This window comes from Ctenocephalides felis, unplaced genomic scaffold, assembly GCF_003426905.1.
Source record: "Ctenocephalides felis isolate EL2017-DRISC unplaced genomic scaffold, ASM342690v1 CF-g0.4_SCAFFOLD_03571, whole genome shotgun sequence".
NCBI classification, from domain to species: domain Eukaryota; kingdom Metazoa; phylum Arthropoda; class Insecta; order Siphonaptera; family Pulicidae; genus Ctenocephalides; species Ctenocephalides felis.
This window is the reverse complement of record NW_020539725.1, coordinates 57,917,894-57,939,774: the sequence shown is the minus strand read 5'-3', so window position 1 is coordinate 57,939,774 and position 21,881 is coordinate 57,917,894. Positions and strand designations below refer to the sequence as shown.

General features: G+C 30.2%; 1 protein-coding gene across 1 annotated transcript in view; it reads left to right on the top strand.

Annotated features, from left to right (window-relative positions):
* Positions 1-21,881, top strand: part of LOC113386376 — a 75,324-nt gene that overhangs the window by 32,181 nt on the left and 21,262 nt on the right. Inside the window, exon 4 of the mRNA XM_026624159.1 lies at positions 3,310-3,445. Within this exon, the coding sequence (XP_026479944.1) occupies positions 3,310-3,445 (136 nt within the window). The remainder of the gene's footprint in view (positions 1-3,309; positions 3,446-21,881) is intronic.

The following is a 21,881-nucleotide window of genomic DNA, read 5'->3' as shown; positions in this document are numbered from 1 at the left end:
AACGCAAGTCCTCATCGAAATACATAGAATGGCTTTTAAATTTTTGAAATTGATCCAGCCGTTTCTGAGAAAACGTCGATTTACGGTAAAGAATCTGTTCACATGCACACACCCACATAATTTTTTTTTTAAATTTGGTCTCATTCGATTCAGAATGGCTTCAAACGTCGATAAAACATAAAATTAGCGAATAGGATTTTCTTCATGAAAACATAAACTTCGCCTTCGGTAAATAAATTACAAAGTATGGTTTTTTAGTTTTGTAGAATTCAGATAAAATATTTTAGCATAATAACATTTAAGATAAATATCTGATCCCACGCTATTCCAATATTAGCCCTTACCGCCTTCCCTTTGTTTTCCTTCTAACTAACCCAGTTTCTTGCTTGTTAACTAACTCACTTTTCCTCATATTTTCTCTCGGTGTTTTCCAACTTTACATTTCAACACTTACTTTCTGCAACATCTCTTCCCAACATTTTTCCTGCCTTTTTCCGTTTTTTTTCAAATTAATTATCATGGCAATTTGCGCTCTCGGAACAAGTTCTATCGACTAATATCATTATTTGAGCGAGTTGCTCGTCGGCGCATCATGCATGCCTCCGACAAAACTTAGTTTTGATCGCCAACTAACTCCTCAGGTTAAAGTTTATAATTATAATTAAACTTCATAATTAAAGTTCTAGAGTTACTCCGGAGGTAGCCCTGGAAATATTATGCCGTTTTCTGATATTTTGCGATAATATTTCAAATGATAGCCGAGTGAAATAAGATTGTGGAAACAGTTGAAGGCGGCGAAAGAGAAATTGTAAATTAAACACAAATGTATCTGAAAGGATCTATCTTCATATGAGTTGGTAATTATGAACTATCAACAAGCCATATATTTGTTGGTTGAAATATTCTAGGCATTTGTAACCAAAACAGGATCTAATTCTCAATTTATTTGAGGGTCTGTGACTTTAGTGCAAAAAATTGCTCTTAATAAAATACTTTATTAAAAATTTTATTAAAAAAACTGAGTACAATACAATTTTCCATAGTAATTCTACATCGTTCATAAAAGTTGTTTCACATATAAAACCAAACTTTACGCATATGCCTATAATAAAATATATAGTTGCACCTATAATAAAATTGCTATCTGGGAATTGTGCATTTTGTAAGTTAGGTTTTATGTGTGAAAAAAACATTGTTTTTTGACAGTCGGTACTTTCAACTAATAAAAAACTAGACCCCTAGCATTACAATACTATATCATTTCTATTTTATTAGTTCCATAATTGACTTCCCTTGGGGTTATTTATAGTAATCCGAAAAATCCAAAATGAAAATTTTTGCATATCTTAACGTTTCTAAGGTTTCTGAACATTTTGGCATACTTTTAAAAAATGGATTTATGTGTGAAGATAAAAATTATCGTTGACTATTTCGGAAGGAAGGCATGTGAAGCCGTTTCAAAGATACGGTGCAACTAGTTTCGAAATGAAAATTTAGTTTTTGAGGAAACAAAGCGTCCGATTTGAATGATTCAAAAAACATTTTACTTTTGTTGACGAAATAAATAACTGTTTAAATTTTTTAGAAAGGCAGGTCCAGCGTTTTGGAGATCTAATTGAAAAAGTGAAAACAATGCCTTTTGGTAATCAAAAATGATCATTAGACATATGCACATTAAATTATCAGATATTTTATAGAGATTTTAATAATAAATACAAATTTTGTTTACATTTCTATGGATTCCGTACCAATGTTTATCCGTTAGATTGCAGCGCAGCCTTTGAAAAAAATTCAAAGTTTTCAAAAAAATTCTAAATGAAAAAAAATCTAATTTTTTCAAAAGGTAATTTTTTTCAAAAATCTCAAAATTCTCAAAAACCTAACTTTTTCAAAGTTTTCAAAAACTAGTGGTGTATAGCATCGTACTTTAAAGCAAATTGCTGGAACTTCCGGTATCAGAATCATACATTCCAGGAAAAAAAAAACAGTAATCAATAAAAATTGATCAATAATTTACAACAATTGTTTTATACATTTTCAAATAGATAATTATAATCACTATATATTTTATCGTTCATAAAATATACGTTGACAATATCGCTCAAAATACTTGAGAAAGTTTACATTTACAAGAGGTGAATTAATGAATTCATCTGAGGATATATTTCTTACGATTAGAATAACGCATTTGAAATATATACATTTTTAAACTAAATTATAAATTTAAAATTCATATTTGAAGTGTAAAAATTTATATATTTTTAAAAATTTTGATTTTTTTTTTTGGAAAATTTTGAAATTTGCTTGAACCGTGTAAGTAAACTTTGAAAATTAAAAATCTTGGTACGAAACCCAACAAAATTGTAACGAAAGAATTAGTACTCATTTTTAAAAACTTCTACAAAAATATCTGATAATTTGATGCGCATACGACTAAAGTTCATTTTTGACCACCTAATATCATTTTTTTTTTAATTTTTTTTCTGTAATTCCGAAACCGCTAGATCTGACTCACCAAAAATCAATTATTCACTTCGTCATTACAAGTAAAATGCTTTTTGAAACAATCAAATCGAGCTCTCCGTTCTCTCAAAAACTAAATTACCGTTTTCAGCACCTTTTGCCCCATATCTCCGAAATGGCTAAGTCTGTCTTAACCAAAAACTAATCAGCACATCTTCATATCAATAGAAGTCGAATGTTCTTTGAACCGTTCAAATCTGTCGATTTGTGTGCCCGAAATAGTAGATGGAAAATTGTATCCAAAATATACATAATACACTACACACACCCACACACACTCACATATATCCATTTTTTCTGAGGTATGCCAAAATGTTCAGAAACCTTTGAAACGTGAAGATATGCAAAAAATTTTATTTTCAATATTTTGCGTTTGCTATAACTTACTCTACGGGAAGTTAAAAAATAAAGCTTTTTTAAAACATTTAATTTTTTGTAGGGAAAGTACCAGCAATTTCCCCTAAGGCACGATGCCATGTACCACTAAATTTTGAAATAAATTTACGAACCTAAGACTAAACAGCTTATGTCTATTCAGAAATATGATTTTTATTTCTGTTTTACAATATTAAAAAATGTTAAATAAGAAAATCATCAGATCAAAAGCAGAAATTTTAAAATTAACAAACACCACTCGTTAAAATGCAATAGTATCAACCATTACCACTATCATTGTTGAAATGCGATACTAAAACCAAATAAATCTCCCACAATCCATCCTAATCCTTCAATGCTTTTGCTTTGACTTATGATAAATATTATAATTTCCATTGCCATTATTTGCAGCACCATAAATCCGACAGCAGACGCGTGTTCCTGAGGTCGGTGACGTTGAAAACTAGCGGCGTGTTCCGGTGCGAAGTGTCGGCGGAGGCGCCGTCGTTCTCGTCGGGACAAGAGGAAGGAACACTCCACGTCGTGCGTAAGTACCATACAGAATACACTTCGAATACTAGGACTAGGGGATACTTGAAATACTATTTGACACTCGACAGAGAGACTCGAGAACAGTCTGGCTAATAAAGCTCAGTTGTTTTGGGATTTTATTCGGCACTTGGGGATGAAATCATATGGGCGGTTATGGGTGATATTTGGCGCTTTGCTGCGCGGTTTAGAAGAAAACTATCAGCAACTTGTGAATACTAATATTTTGGAATATCAGATGATTTTATTTGCATTCAACAGTTGTATGATTTTATATGTCTTACATGCTCTGAAGTAGGAAATGCAATACCGATGGAAAATTTCAATACCGGTATTTCGGTAATTTTTCATTTTAAAACCGGAATGCCGGTAAATTACCGGTATTTTTATTATAAAAAATGGATATATAATTACAACTATATTCAAATAAACAATAAAATAAGATTTTTTTTTAAATAATAATCTAACAAATATGCTATTTAATTAATTTATTATCACTATCGAGTATATTGAATACTTTTTACCAAAAACAAACGTATGAGTAAGAAAGTTCAAAAACTCATAAAAGATCATATTACATTATTATAATAAACTGTATTGTCTGTATCCGATGTGTTAAATTAGTAGAATCTCCAAAATTTAAAAAAAATAAATTTTATACACTAATTTAAGATCGGATTCTTTGTCAAGATAAATAAAAAGTTACTATAATTGCTGAGTATTGTTATTTAAAACAATGTGATGCTTCTATAGTATTTTTAAACTTCGAAACGTTTTCGAAAAATAATATTTTATAATTGTAATAAGAAGCAAAAATATTTAGTAATTATCATAATTATTATATATAAAGTTAGAAAAAAATAAAGATTACGCAGGGGTTATCTGTATGATATAAAATATTTTGGCGCAAATATCACTTGAAAAACCATTACATTTTACAAAAGATGAAACAAATATCATAATTTATCAGTCGAATTCTATTTATTGTAACACGATATGAAGCCCTTTGGAAAGCAATAAACATCAGTTTAATGACGAGTTGAGATATGTTCATCTTATAGAATCACTTGAAGATATAGCTGTTTATGCAATTATGGAATTTAAAGATAAATTTGTTCCGAGAAAATTAAACTTTAGGGTATTATGTATCAAATAGCGCTTATGTAAAAATACCGAAAATACCGGTATTTTTGGAATAAATATCAGTAAAAATACCGCCGAAAAATCGGGCGGTTTACCGGTAATTCGGTATATCGGTATACCGGTATTGCATTCCCTTTGGAACCCCTTTGGACCCCAGGGGGTCCATGTGGACCACTTTGGAAAAGAAAAATAGTTGGATACTTCAGATTCTGAAGTATCCAACTATTTTTCTTTTCCAAAGTGGTCCACATGGACCCCCTGGGGTCCAAAAGGGTTCCCAAAATTCAGATCCTTATTTCTATTATGACACATAAAATGGAATTCGAGGCAAGATGAATGAAAAATGTAGTATGCGAAAATAGATATTGAACATGAGACATCGAGGCTTTGAAAAATAGAGACATTGGAAGTGGGATGAATAAAAGTGGACTTGAACATAAATATGAAAACAAGAGACATGGAAAATGGTTTATTTTAGATGGGCAGTAAAAATTGGTTGTGATTTACTTGATGTTTTTCAATATAAACGAGGAAATAAATATATAATACACAAATTTATATTTTATGCCCATTTTCAAGCCCTGTTAGCTATCCGTGTACATATTGATGGCTAGGTGCCGAAAATGTTCTCTAACGATATTTATTAGAGGGCGAACTTTTTTCACGCGTTTTCGGCCTGCGTGAAAAAGTTATTTGCTTAGCGGTAATAAGCGTTGACGCAATGGGAATTATGTGTTTGTAACATGGGAATTATGTGTTGAAGGGTCTTACATCCTTATTGGCAAAAATGTTAAGGATATATTATGGTCTCAAACGTATGAGTAAGAAAGTTCAAAAACTCATAAAAGATCATATTACATTATTATAATAAACTGTATTGTCTGTATCCGATGTGTTAAATTAGTAGAATCTCCAAAATTTAAATAAAATAATTTATATACACTAATTTAAGATCGGATTCTTTGTCAAGATAAATAAAAAGTTACTATAATTGCTGAGTATTGTTATTTAAAACAATGTGATGCTTCTATAGTATTTTTAAACTTCGAAACGTTTTCGAAAAATAATATTTTATAATTGTAATAAGAAGCAAAAATATTTAGTAATTATCATAATTATTATATATAAAGTTAGAAAAAAATAAAGATTACGCAGGGGTTATCTGTATGATATAAAATATTTTGGCGCAAATATCACTTGAAAAACCATTACATTTTACAAAAGATGAAACAAATATCATAATTTATCAGTCGAATTCTATTTATTGTAACACGATATGAAGCCCTTTGGAAAGCAATAAACATCAGTTTAATGACGAGTTGAGATATGTTCATCTTATAGAATCACTTGAAGATATAGCTGTTTATGCAATTATGGAATTTAAAGATAAATTTGTTCCGAGAAAATTAAACTTTAGGGTATTATGTATCAAATAGCGCTTATGTAAAAATACCGAAAATACCGGTATTTTTTGAATAAATATCAGTAAAAATACCGCCGAAAAATCGGGCGGTTTACCGGTAATTCGGTATATCGGTATACCGGTATTGCATTCTCTTTGGAACCCCTTTGGACCCCAGGGGGTCCATGTGGACCACTTTGGAAAAGAAAAATAGTTGGATACTTCAGATTCTGAAGTATCCAACTATTTTTCTTTTCCAAAGTGGTCCACATGGACCCCCTGGGGTCCAAAAGGGTTCCAAAGGGGTCCATGGCAACTTTCAAGGAGTCCACGGCAAAAAAAAACAAAATTTGGGGGTCCACGAAATAAAAATGGGAGTCCACGGCATATTTAGAAATGAACCAAAAAGTAAAAAAAACGTTACATATATGTAAAAAAGCGTGTAAGTTTCATATAATTTGTCTGTTAAAATGTTTAATTTTGGCAAGAATCTTAGCGCTTTTAGAGACTGTTTTAGAACTTATAGATATTAAATATAAATGTTTAACAGACAATTTAACAAAGTATAACATAGATATCGTTTATTTTATTTTTCCCGCATCTTTGATTATATCAATACTCGACAAGATATATTGATCTGGATCTCTTTTGGAAAATCTAATAACAATTTTACTGAACGCATTAAATGTTAGTATTGAGTGCGGAGCCAGCCACTCATCAACCTCGCATATCTCAAAACCTATTGAATGTTCCAACTTTAAGTTTTTGTCAAATATTTAGTAAAACGTAGTAACAGTGTATGTCAAGTTTCATCAAAATCGAATTATGCATTTTTGAAAACGTACAATCCGTTTCAATACTAGTATTGAGAGCGGGGCCAGCCACCCATTAACCTCGCATATCTCAAAAACTATTGAATGTTCCAACTTTTAATTTTTGTCAAATATTTAGTAAAGTGTAGTAACAATGTATGACAAGTTTTATCAAAACCGAATTATGCATTTTTGAAAACGTACAATCAGTTTCAATACTAGTATTGAGAGCGGGGCCAGCCACCCATCAACCTCGCATATCTCAAAAACTATTGAATTTTCTAATTTTAAATTTTTGTCAAATATTTAGTAAAGTGTAGTAACAATGTATGACAAGTTTCATCAAAATCGAATTATGCATTTTTAAAAACGTACAATTCGTTTCAATACTAGTATTGAGAGCGGAGCCATAACAAAACAAAAAACATTGCAAGGGTTCCACGGCACAAACAAGTTTGGGAACCAATGGTTTAGAACATGCAAGTACATGTTTGGAAGTAGCGTATGTGTCAAGGCACAGTAGTTCAATTTGAATGAATTTGAGCATTCATAGTGTGAAGACCAAATCAACTACATTAAAACAAATACCACATATTAACACTTTGCGTAATAAACTACCTTGTCAATTTGACTGGTTTCTGTACGGTTCAGATCGGTATACAATATATGACTAAATATGAATTTCAAAATTTAAAAAATTAATCAAAATTATAATGGTTTACATAATGCCTGTCAATAAACCTATGAGTTTATGACACAAATTAGTTAATATTACTGATATATTTCTTTCCTACCCTGCATGGGTTAGTTATAGCTCATATCAACTGACACTGAGAACAAATCGTCAACCATCCTTTGGATATTAATGTAAAAACTATTTATATTATTTTAATATTTATAAATCTGTTTGCTATGTCTCTCCTTTTGACCTGTACCTGCCAATACAGTTCTGGTATATTAGTTTGTGTGTGTGTATCAATGTGTGTTGGTAAATTCCTTAGTAATGTTTCTCCGAGCGCAATCAATCATATTGATGAGATCTTCCGTATCTGCTGTGCATCTGTATGTTATTATCGTGATGTATTCGCCAACTCACACCTTTGAATAGCCATATAGATCTACTACACGTTTACCAGAAAATATGTATATTCGAAACAGGGTTGGCAATTATATCCACGGAAATCGAAATTGAATAAATTTTAGTTGTCAGTAACAGATATAATAATTATTTTATTTATTAGTCGTACTTATGGTATGCCTTTGGCCCTATCGCTAACTGCATGAAAAGGATTATTTGGCAATTGGTTTAGCTTGATCACAGGGTGTCCCAAAACTCAATGCTGTGATGGTATTGACTATAATTATATTGAAAAAAAAATATCTCAAGAAGTTTGAAAATTATGAGCTTTTTGGTGCAACCCAGAGCTTTGATTAAACTTTCACAATTTTTCGGTTCTTGTAATTATTAACTTCCCGAAGAGTAATTAATACGTAGTAATCGCAAAAGTATCGAAACAAAATATATATATCTTTACGTTTTAAAGATGTCTGAACATTTTGGCATACGTTACAGAAAATGGATATATGTGTGCGTATTTGTGTGTGCAAATACAAATTTTTGACGATTTTGGGAACACAGGTGAATCAATTTGAATAACTGGAAAAACATTCGGTTTGTATTAATGAGTGGACTTGCTGCTTATTTTTGAAAAAGGCATGTCCAGCTATTTCAAAAATTGGTGGACAGAAAATTTCAAAAATTCTGAGAGAACAGAGCGTCCGATTTGAATGATTCAAAAAGGAAAGTATTGACGAAACAAAGAACTGATTGAATTTTTGGGAGGCAGGTTCATCGGTTTAGAGATAAAAAAAAAGTTAAAATAAATGATATTTGACTCTCGAAAATAAATTTCTTATACAATGAATGAATGGGTATCAAATACTCTAAGATATTTCAAAATTTTCAAAAAAAAAAATCAAGTTTTCAAAAAATAACAGAATTTTCAGAGAAGGCTTTTTTTCAATTTTCTCAATATTAAAATTTTTCAAATATTTTCAAAATTTCCAAAAATGTTTCAAAGTTTCATTTGTGAAAAGAAAATTTAAATTATAGTCTGAGAAATTCCAGCAGTTTAATTTCTAAATCATAGTTAATCAAAACGTGTTTTATTTAGCAAAAAATAAAATAATCGTCAGAATGCATATGTCTAGAATAAATACAAAAAAATACATAAATGTAAACAAAAAATATTATTTTCAAATTTTTTTAAAATTTACTTTAAAATTGAATAATAGGAGTCATTGTTTTACCATACATAGTTTTCTAAAACCAGGGAATTAGAGTAATTTAAAAGTTTTATAATTTGTCAAAAAAAAAAAATCATTAGTATATAATATAGATCGATTACTCCAAATTTTTATTACTCCATCAATAAAAGTTTATGTTTAGCATTGCAGTTTCAAAATGCTTATAGTTTTCGAATAGACGACTGCCAGCAAGAAAATTAACATTAATGCAAATTGAGCACTTGAAAGTTAGATCTAAATCTTATTATTCTCTTTCCAAACTTTAGGAAAGTTCTGCGAGAAGTTGAATGTCTAATTAAACAGCATTAAATATAATAATCTAACGCGATTAAGTTTTTACGCATATTTTCATCTCTATCGTTTTTGTAATTGGATGGTAGAAACATATAAGATGGTAACTTAGGATATCAAAAATTATAAGTTTGTGCTTATGATCATTAGAAGGAAACTCTATGTTCTTCAAATAGATTATAAAACATTAATCGATCCTCTAGATTGCACGATGTGTCCTTCCCACAATAGAGATTTTCATTACCATAATGGTTATAACACATATATAGCGTTAGCAATTGCGAAATGTTTCTTGACAAAACTATGTGCAAAACTTGTGTCTAGACTTCAACATTTCACAAAATTCAGATCCTTATTTCTATTATGACACATAAAATGGAATTCGAGGCAAGATGAATGAAAAATGTAGTATGCGAAAATAGATATTGAACATGAGACATCGAGGCTTTGAAAAATAGAGACATTGGAAGTGGGATGAATAAAAGTGGACTTGAACATAAATATGAAAACAAGAGACATGGAAAATGGTTTATTTTAGATGGGCAGTAAAAATTGGTTGTGATTTACTTGATGTTTTTCAATATAAACGAGGAAATAAATATATAATACACAAATTTATATTTTATGCCCATTTTCAAGCCCTGTTAGCTATCCGTGTACATATTGATGGCTAGGTGCCGAAAATGTTCTCTAACGATATTTATTAGAGGGCGAACTTTTTTCACGCGTTTTCGGCCTGCGTGAAAAAGTTATTTGCTTAGCGGTAATAAGCGTTGACGCAATGGGAATTATGTGTTTGTAACATGGGAATTATGTGTTGAAGGGTCTTACATCCTTATTGGCAAAAATGTTAAGGATATATTATGGTCTCTTCTGGGTTTTTATCAATTCAACACTAGATAGGCAAACTTGGCATACGTTAATTTCTACGATAGTAAAATTATTACTTGGACCATTGTAATGTTGATAGATAATTTAATTTAAATCACATCACGTGATGTCAACATCAACGTCAAAATGTCAACATCAAGATTTCGAAAAAGTTGCCAAAATGTGTATTAAAAATTGAAGTTGTAGATTTTATGTGTTTTGTAATACCATTGCATTGCAAAAATTTTACTTTCACTATATTCGGATGCAGTAAATTGATCACATATAAATTAAATCTGATACAACTACTAGTTCTTACCTTACGTTGCATGGATGTCTGCATTTCTTCGCAAAATTGCACAGAGTCAAGTTTTTCACACACACACAAACTTAGTTTTACGCGAAATTATGCAAAATTGATTTAATCAGCACTTTTGTTTTAATAATTAATTAATTGACGCGAATTTTATTACCCACTGCACTCACTTCTATTTTAAAATATTTTTTGTTTTATTTGGCTGAAAGAAATTTGTGGATTAGTGAGGGATACGGTCACAATTACATAATTATTTGAATCTCCTAACTATAACCTACTTAACGGTTTAACCTATCTATAGGACAAAAATTTTGATTTGCGTGATTGTTAAAAATTTTATTTTAGGATGGAGGATTCACAAAAACTTTTGTATCTGTTGTATGTGCTAGAAATTATGCCTATCGGTAAGTTGCTGTAATTTTGCGATTAATGAAATAAAAAATTATAATATTTGCAAAAAAATAAAAATATTTGATGAAGAAAACTACAGAATTCAAAAAACATCAAAAAATAATGACGAGGATCAAAAATATTTTAAAAATCGATAAGATTATATTTTTGTGAATTCACATCGAGACGTGTGACCGTACCCTAAGAAATCATGCCTAGGAATGAAAATGCACTGACCTTTGTTTAAAATCACCGATTCTTCTGGAACATCTCAATTACCATCTTGTTGTCTGAAAAATCAGGAAAAAATTAAGAATTTTCAAATATATTATTATCAGATACTGATTTGTGCTAAAAAATCTATGCATTGCCTCGAGATTTCCAGAAGAGAACTGACCGGAAACCAAGAACCAGGAACCAGGAACCGAGAAAAAAACACTATCACTGCACACTAAAACACTATAAAACACTACACAAACACTAAAGAATCGATAAACAAAATCGGATTAAAAAATCGAGGAAAACGATCACTACGAGTCCACACCAGATAAATTGTTTGACTACATGCGAATATTTGTCTTTTTATGAACATACTGTTTATCACTAATGAAACTTAGATGAATTTTGATAATAATGTTCTTTTGATCAACAAAATCATTACTACTAACGATGAAATGCATAGATATTCGTTTTTACTCAGGCACTTTTATGGAGAGTTCTGGTAAATCCTGCTTTGATGTTTGGTTAAATTCAGTCTAGCATCAGAATAATCTTCTGGTAATAATAATAAAGTATTTAACTTAGAGGTATTTTTTATATAAATTCATCTTCTGGTTTGAAATTTGAAATTTTTAGTAAAATTAGAAGCTCAAGTATTAAAATTAGGAGCTGAAATGTCAATTCTTCCAAATATTTATTTATTGATCAAGTCTTTATTTGCAAAATTTTGCATCACACTGTTAACACAAACGAAACACTTTTTTTAGTCCGCAAAACGATCCAGAAAGTCCAATTACATTTATTCAATGATCACTATTTTTGTTCTTGCACTTTTTTATTGTTTTGGATAGTATTCTTTGATTTTGAGCATTTTTCACGATAATAAGTTGACCTCCCGTTGTATACTTTGTTTTTTGAAATGCTTTTCAGGACCTCTATCCTCAAAATTGGATTTATTCTGAAAATAAATAAATTAAATAAATAAAAAAACATAAACTAGATCAAATAGATATTTTTTCATATTATCATTATTCTTATATATGGATTGCAATAAAATGGCATGGAACAAATACACAATAAGACGTTCAAAAGATATATAAAAAATGGTTCAAAAGGTTTTGTTACTGTGAAGATTTCATACTTTCGTGATATATTAAGAATTTCCACATTTTATTTTTTAACATTGGCAATGAGGAATTAAAAAAATGAATTATAAAAAATTCTTTCCCACCGTTTCGTTAACCTAAGCAATTTTTTTTCAAATCGGATGCTTAGTTCTCTTGAAAACTGAAATTTTTTGCACCTTTACTCTATCTGAAACGGCTGGACCTGCCTTTGCCAAAATCTAGTCACTACTTCTCCCCATCATTACGAATCGAATGTTTTTAAATCATTCAAATCGGTTGATTCGTTCTCTTAAAAATTGACATTTTTCACATTTTTTGCTCCATATCTCCGAAGTCGCTGAGTCTGTCTTCGTCAAAAACTAATCAGCACGTTTCCTCATCAATAGGAATCGAATGCTTTTTTTTACATTCAAATCGGTTCATCCGTACGCTCAAAATCGTCGACAAAAAATTGTTTGCACACATACACATACACTATTAGAATCTTTGCTATTAAAATCTACCTGAGCAATATCTAATCACCAATTACAGTCATATATCAAAATTTTTGCTAAAACTGAAATTTTGCTAAATAAAATAAAATTTTGCTACATTTAAATTTTGCTAAAACTTTTTTTGACTTTCCATGTCAACAAAATACGTTTCTCTGGAGATACAAAAATAGTAATGATGCTGATAAATGATCTGAAAATGGTCGCTGTTTAAATCATATACATACAAGGCACTATTTACAATCTTCTGAATTCTCTATATTTAAATTACATTTCCTCTCATTAAACCTACTTCCTCGCCTCTGCATATCATCAAGAACACCGAATCAATCAAATCATTGCAAACGTCTCTACTACATATATTCCGCACAACACGTACATCTGATAACAACCGAATCTTAATCAACAGATAATTGACTCAACATTCGTGAGCGATTTCTCATATATGTACCTACAGCCATCTAACAGCCACCACCCACACCTGACATTTCAGATCCAGTCCGTCCATCTGAATATATGACGGTAAACGCAGTCTCCTCATGTGTCAAATTACTGGGAATACATCAAACGATATCTGCCGAGTTCCAGGTCAACGAATACCACACTCGCCTAAACTCCTCTCCTAGCCCTGGATAGGCCTAGGAAGTTATTACACTCGAAAAGTAATAAAGGAAGATTTATTGTATTTAAAAGGGAGATTATGAAGTAGAAGTTAAAAATCTATTTGGTATTACTAGGTTGACGGGCATTTCTATCTCTACCAAAAACCGCCAAATTGACATAATTCTTTAAGAAATCTACTAATTTATACTCTGGTTGAAATTGCAATAATTTTTAAAATAAAATTCACACATTCTTACACGCTAGCTTCTACGTTTAAAATTAATAATTATTATTATGTTTCATAAATTGATGTCATTAAGGGGCACACCTAGTGCGATATTTTCAAAAAATCAAATTTTGGATTTTTCTATATTTTGATATGTTATACCTTTAAAAATAACATACTAAAATTTTAAATCAATATCTTAAGTAGTTTTTGACTTACAGCCATTAAAAGAGTATATCTTTAAACGCGCTTTTCTCGAAACAGCATTTTTCGAATTTGCTGGAGTGATTACTCGAAGACAAATGTTCCGATAGCTATCATTTTTTTTTGCATCCCCCTTATACAGTTCTACATACAACAACCCTTCAGTTTTTTCACCTGATCCAAAATAGAATTTTGGGAGGCGAAAAGCGACAAAAATTTTTGGAAAAAATTAACTTTTTTTCTAAATGCCGCCATTTTGTCAATTTTTGATTTTTCTGTTCGCCCGAAGGTCATCGTGTAGACAATATGTTTTAGTTTAACGAGAATTTTTTTTTAATGTTTTATCAACGGATGCTGCAATCACTCCAGCAGTAAACGATCTTTTTTTGGCGCCGCCGGGGATTGCGGATTAATTAAGGAAAATTGCTAAAGCATTCCTTACCATGAATGAAAGTTTTTTTTAAAAAACTTTAGAATATTGAAATACTTAAAGTTTTTTGATAATTTGTATATTTTTGAAAATTTGAATTTTTTTTTGAAAAAATGAGATTTCTGCCTTTGCTGTTTTAGTACAATTTTAGTAAATCTTAGTGCGGAACGCATAGAAACCAAATTTGTACTAATAGTAATCGCAAAGAAATCGAAAATGAAAATTTTTATACTTCTTTACATTTCAGAGGTTTCTGAACATTCTGGCATATCTTACAATTAGAAAAATTTATATATGTGTGTGTGTGCGGATACAAATTTTCGTCGACGATTTCGGGAATACGGTTCAACCGATTTCAATTATTCAAAAAACAATCGATTCCTATTAATAAGAAGACATGCTGATTAGTTTTTGGCACAGGTACGTCTACCCAGTTTCGAAGATACTGGGCAAAAAGTGCCAAAAACGGTAACTCAGTTTTTAAGAAAACGGAGCGTCTGTTAAATAAATAAAAAAAAACATTTTACTTGTATTGACAAGATGAAAAACTGATCAAATTTTCAACTCTTCAACTACAACTGTTCAAATTTTTGTAAAAACAGGTCTAGGGGTTTTGAAGATCTAGTAAAAAAGTAAAAAATTATGCCATTTTGGAATAACCATTAGACATATTCACAACAAATTATCAGATATTTAATAGAGATTTTAAAACGGTGTATCAATTCTATTTGTGCGATTGCTTTGGAAAAAAGTTCAAAAATTTAAAGTTTCTCAAAAATCAAATTTTCTAACGATAAAAAATTTTTTTAAAAAAACTTTGGGGACGGGAAGTTTCAGCAATTTGCCTTAAGACACGATGCCATATACCACTAGTTTTTGCTTTGCTGTTGTAGAATAAATAAATTTTAGTACGGGACGTTCAATTGGAAATAAAACTTGTACGTATTATTGAACTTCATATAGAATAACCATTAATTTGAGAAAATTTCCATACGTTTCGGCATGCTAAAACGACAAAAAATCGATAGAATAGAATACAGTCAGTCGTAAGATTCATTCCCCCCATTAGCAAAATTTATTAATAGCTAACGTAAAATAATTCAACTCGTTGATGCAAATAAAGAACTGTTAAAAGTGTTCATGTCTAAATTTGAGGGCATTAATTTTCGTCCTCGGCAAGTATGTTTTATCAGTGACAATGTACTTTACATAGCGGCCGACACTTTCCCGTGACTCGCGACTTGGCGTGTCCGAGGACCATCAAGGGCTCCATATAACTCCGGGGCGTCGCGACATTTGTTCTACCTACTGCCATGGCTAAAATAATATACTAGGAACCCATGTTTATATTGACTAAAGGTTTTATTAGAATACATAAATATTAACAGTTTATATTGACTAAAGGTTTTATTAGAACACCTAAATATTACCAGTATATATTAGTCGATATATCATACATCTAATTTATATATTAACCTCTGTGAATTTATATATTTCCGCTTTGTAGACGGCTGTCCACCTGAGTGGACAAACAAATTCTGTGAGGCACAGGCTATTTTATAAACAATGACTCAGTTTGCATCGAAAAGTTGATGAAATTACATATAGCAGTGATAAACAGTGTTGTATTTTGAAAATAATTTTAAGATGTTTTAGTAGTATTTTTAGCATTTTTCTTTGCTATATAGTCTTTTTTTAATATTTAAAACGACTGAGCGCTTTTAAATATGGTAAAGCGACTGGTCAATTTTGTGAATTAAGCAGTAGTGAACATGAGTTTCAAATAGACATTCATATAGACAAATTTTACGAAATTACTATTTGCACCGAAGAAAATGATGAATGTGATAATGATATTATCCAACCAACAAAAAGAAGAAGAAGTTTGACAATTCGAAGAAGGGTGGAAAGATATTAGCGAATGTGACGATTCTCCTTCAATAATCGAGTCTGACATACATAAACGAACACCCCGACTACAAATACCAAGCAATATAACACATCCAATAGATTATTTTACTTTATATTTTACAAGTGAATTCTTAGACAATATAATAGAAAAAAACAAACCATCATGGGAGCACAAAAATGAACAAATATACTGACTAAACAGTGGCATATTCTAAATGCGAGAGAAAAAAAAGGAATTGTATTGTCTGTTCTGACAAAAAAGCACTAGAAGGAAGGCGGCGAACAATATTTTATTGTAAAACATTCAAAATCAACCAGCTATGCATTTTGGAAATTGTTTTGAACGTCAATTCTTTATAAAAAGATCAAATATAAATTAATATTATAAATGTATGTCCTTCAATGACCACAAATTTTTAACAAACAAATTGCATACACAATGCATACACATACACAATGAAATCAAGTTTACAATCGGTACAGTAGATTGTTTTGAAGTCGGTGCCGTCCCGTAAGTGTTAAAAACGTGACCCTGATGTGTGGTTATTGATTTAGCTGTACCATTTTTGTTGGTAGGATTTTGTCTTAAAATTCAACATACAAAACATTTGTAAAAATGTGGTTAGGATTTTTATTTTTATTTCAAAATCAAAATATTCAGCTAGAATCGTAAAGTATTTGTTATTGCAGGTAGACAAAAGCATAAAATCACATTGTCCTGTGTATTGTTTCCATGTACATTTTTATACACACACGTCGCCCATATATTTATTTATAAGACGCTCGTTTCGCCAAGGGAGCTTGTTTTTGTATGCCCGTTGTACTATTGTCGTATTGTCCGGTAAAAGCGATAAAATAAATAAACAAAGCACTCGCTATCCACACTACGTTTTTATAAGTCCTAGGAGACAAACGAATAATAAAATAGGAAACGGATTCTCCTACTAACAAAAACTTTTCAAACGATATTCTTGGAGGACAGACGCCGGGTAAAAGATAATATTGCATTTAAATGAGCACTGGAAATCAATACGTGGTAACATTTTTATAAACCCGACATCTTTCACTAATAAAGGATTTTATATTAAACCATTGAAACATATATCGTGACCAACAACTTCATGCATATTCAGTGCTGTCACAGAGCCATCTATGTAATTGATTCACACTAATGACCGTTATATTCAAACTTTTGACTACCTAATATTAGATGAGTATATTTTCAATCTACTTATTAAATCGTATTCAATTTTAAGTCTTTTATAAATAATTCAAAAGTCAAAATAATAGTTTCAATAAATTCTTCAATTCTTCCATGGTATATCTCTAGTGCATCTATCCACTCCAAGGGTTAATTCTTCCCTATTTTTATTTTTAATACTTGCTTCTTGACATAAATTTTATATTATGCCGTAAACAGTGTAAAATTATGACTATATATACATACAAGTAATTTACATTTGAAATAAATGTTCATTTTCAGTCATAATATTATACATCATGCAATAATCGTTAGATTTACCAGCGTAGTAATAAAGCATTCGCTTTGTTAATAAGAGAGGGTTATTAAGAATTAGGATGGGTTTCTATGAACCGAGAGAATTATTCTTATACTAATCCATTACTAAAACTAGTGGGGTGCATGGCATCGTGCCTTAAGGCAAATTGCTAGCACTTCACGTACCGAAATTAAAAATCTTGGTACGGAACCCAAAAAAAATTGCACAAAATGTGTACACATTATTGAAATATCTTTAAAATAGCTCATAATTTGATGTACATACAAATGACATTTTTTAACTTATTTGTATTGAGAGTCTATAACAGCTAGACCTGCTTTCCCAAAAATTTAATCAGTTCTTCATCTTGTCAATACTAGTAAATTTTTTTTTTGAATTGTTAAAATCGGACCCTTCATTCTCTTAAAAACTGAGTTACCGTTTTTGGTACTGTTTTCCCCGTATCTTCAGAACAGCTAGACCTGCCTTCGCCAAAAACATCATGTCTCCTTATCAATACGAATCGAATGTATTTTGAATTATTCGAATCGGTTGATTGGTGTTCCCAAAATCGTCGTCGAAAATTTCGTATCCGCACACACGCACATACACATTCCATTTTTTCTAAGGTTTGCCAAAATGTTCAGAATCCTCTGAAACGTAAACATATATAAAAACTTTTTTTGCAATTACTATAACTTGCCCTACGGAAAATTAATAATTATTAATAGCATACTAATTTTATTAAAACCAGAAAATCTGAAGGTATAGAAAAATATCACGACAGGTAAAAATGATTATAAACTGAAAATTTAGCTTTCTGATGCGTCTAACAAAATTGCTCAAATAACCGGAAATTATTGAATAATATTCTTTGTAACTTTAAGTAACATATAGAATTTCAAATTCATTACTAAAACTTTTAACAAAAAAAAAATTAATAACAAAAAAAAAGAACAAAACTTTTCCAAATATTTGGACTTTTAACAATTTCAATCAGTTTTAAATTTACCATGAAAATCTATGGATACTAAAACATTCACTATTTTTTCAGTTATCATATAGCTTAGACTTGTATTAATATGTTTGTATTTTTCATGATACTTTAGCTCATAATAAAGTTTATTTTCTTTCAAGAATTTTAATTAAATCTGGCTAAAACCCTAGAGTAATATTCGCAAACAGTAAATATTCTTAGTTTTAACTCACGACTAAAATAGTTTTCGAAAGTTTATTTTATTTTATAGTGAAAATTCGCTCTGAATTGTTATATCTGCTAAATGACAATGTAGAGAATTACAAAGGCAACTACTAAACTTTTTAAATTCAAGAAAAAATGATAATCAACGATAATTTTTATTGAAATTTTAATATAGAAAATTATCAACTAAATCGTTTTTATTCGTCTAAAAAAGCTGTAATTGTGAATAAGTCCAAACTCAAAATATTTCAATTCTGCTATTATCATGGGTATGCAGCCTTAGATTTTACCATTCCCTCTATTTATATCCAGCACAACTTATATTCAAATTACATTTTCTATTTGCCTCTAAAGAAAATAATAATGACGATATCTTTTACGGTGGGAAATTAAGTTTTTTTTATGGCTGGAAATAACATGCAGTTATTCGGACACAACAACGTTGAGAAAATAAAATTGTGAAATGCTTAATTGCTTCCAGTAATTAGTTTAATAATATATAAACTTGTACAATGTAGCAGCATTTAAACGACATAAAAAGATTTAAGTTCAGGGGAGCAAGCTAAAAATATATATAATATATAAATAATTATTAATATTAGTTTGAAATTCGATGAATAATTAAGTCAATGAATAAGTTCTTATTTATGTTCGTAGAAACGTTTTGTTAATGAGAATAAGTCCTAGGTTTGCAAATATCCGAGCAAGTTGCAGCCGAGCTGCCTTCTAGTTAAGACTAATATTAAAGTTTAACTTGCTGTTGTACTTCGAAGCAATTGTCGTACTAAGAGAAGCAATAATGTGTTATATGCTTTTCTCCGAAAAGTTGCACATATTGTTTAATTTGAAGAAATTAGTACGGAAATTTTGGTTTATCTTTAGAGGCAAAATTCAGCTGCAGGGCTCTCTGCCAAAATGAGGAGAAGACAGATTTTCTGACACAGACTTAGTTCACTTAATTTTGTACCAAATTGTATACTCTATTTAGATAAGAAATTACTTATAGGAATTTTTTCTAAGGCTAATTGTTAAGCTCTAGAACATTGATCACGGTCGTTTGATACGACCGTGAACTTCATCATCACCTGCATTTTCAAAATGTTTACTTTAAAAGAAATGTGTTTACTAAAAGCTAATCATCACAATTTCCATAATAGATCTATTGAAGAATTTTCAAGATTTTTGGGGAAAAAATTTGCAGTTATCAGGCAGAATTAATCAACACAAATCCATATCAAGTTTTGTTGCAGGCCAACAGCTTTTAGGACGTGAGTAGGGTTTGTCGGTTTTTAAAAACCGGTTTTAAAAACCGGTTCTTGGCAAAAATTATGGAATTTGAAAACCGGTTTTTTAGTGAAAAAAGTCGGTTTTCACTGTACAAATGGAAAATGATAAATATAGCCAAATATAAAAGGTAGATTCGTTGAAATCGCGTTTTGATTCTTGAAATCACATCGGTTGAATAGCATTTGATATCTTATCAGTCTGCAATGGTTCCCAGAAAGGTTTTGTATATAAATAAATATATATACCAGTGTATATTAATTTAAATCAGTGTGACTTCAGAAAGAAGAGTTATAAACCCTAGAAGCCACAAATTAAAGAACAAAAAACTTAGAATTATTATATCAGGCTTTAAAAACAATTAAGTATAATTTGGTCGCAAGTATGAGAGTATTTTCTATTTCAGGAAATTTTGTGAGTAAACAAAGGACACGTCTATGTAGCAATTCGATAGACGACCTCAGTTTTTTGAAATCATATTTTATTAAACAAAAAAACCATTAAAATGATTAAAATTAATTAATTAAAATTGCTCGGAACAGACAATACCCGAGTTTAGCTTAATCGTTTTTAAAACTAAAATTGATATTAACAAGTATGTATCGACATGTATCTAATATTTTTTTATTTTTTTTAAATTTAATTTGGTGATTTTTTTTTTATTTAAAAATGTATTATTTTTATTTATTCAAAAACTTTCCTTTCACTATCATAAAAATATTATCATTCTTATATGTGAAAATGATACATAAATATCGAATAATTACTTTCCAAGTTATTTAATCAAGATAAACTATTATTATTTTTTAGTTCTACTAATTAATATTAAAATAATTTTGTTTACAATCTATAAAATTGAACAACAAATAAATTGAGTCAAATACTACTCTAAATTACACGCGGATAAATTGCAGAATATTCGAGCAAAAATTTATTTTCTATATAAAATCCGAAAACCGGTTAAAACCGGTTTTTTAGTAAAATTAAAATTCGAAAACCGGTTTTCTGAAATGTCGGTTTTTGTATAAACCCTAGACGTGAGGTTCTGATTTCTGTTAAGATATGAGAAAAAAATCAAGTTTTATCCAATGACTCTTTAACACTTAAAAACGGTCGAATTTTGGCTTAGATATACACGCATACAAGCATTTTACATACATTTATGCAGCCTGTAATGTTTGAACGTCTGTGTATAAAAATGTTATTTTAGGTTGAGCCTTACAAAAGTCGTAAACAGTAATATTGATTGTGGTGACAATGTTGCAAGTTCAATATGTATGCTCCATCTCATAAGAAAGCCATAATTATTTGGTAAAATATTGAAAAATTTGGAATGCCACCTAAAATGTTAGCGTCAAGTATATTAAATGCCCAATATCTTATATCCCTCAACAACCTCATCGAAAATAGCTCCTCCAGCTACTAACAGCAGTAGTAGTGACTTGACTTACCGCCATTAAATTCCCTCGAACATTTCAACAACTATTCCATCAGATATCTTATCATTTATAAATAGTATGTAAGGAACATTTCGTTTTATCTTCTGCTTCTATACGACCATGTCGTCCTGCTGCGTCTTTGCTTTATTCGAGTTCGTGGGGTAAACACATCGCGTGTAAAAAGATATCAAAACACTAGAAGCAGAGGTAATAAACACGCCCGGGCTAACGGGGAGACAAAGAGTAATAGATTTAGAATGAAAGTGGTT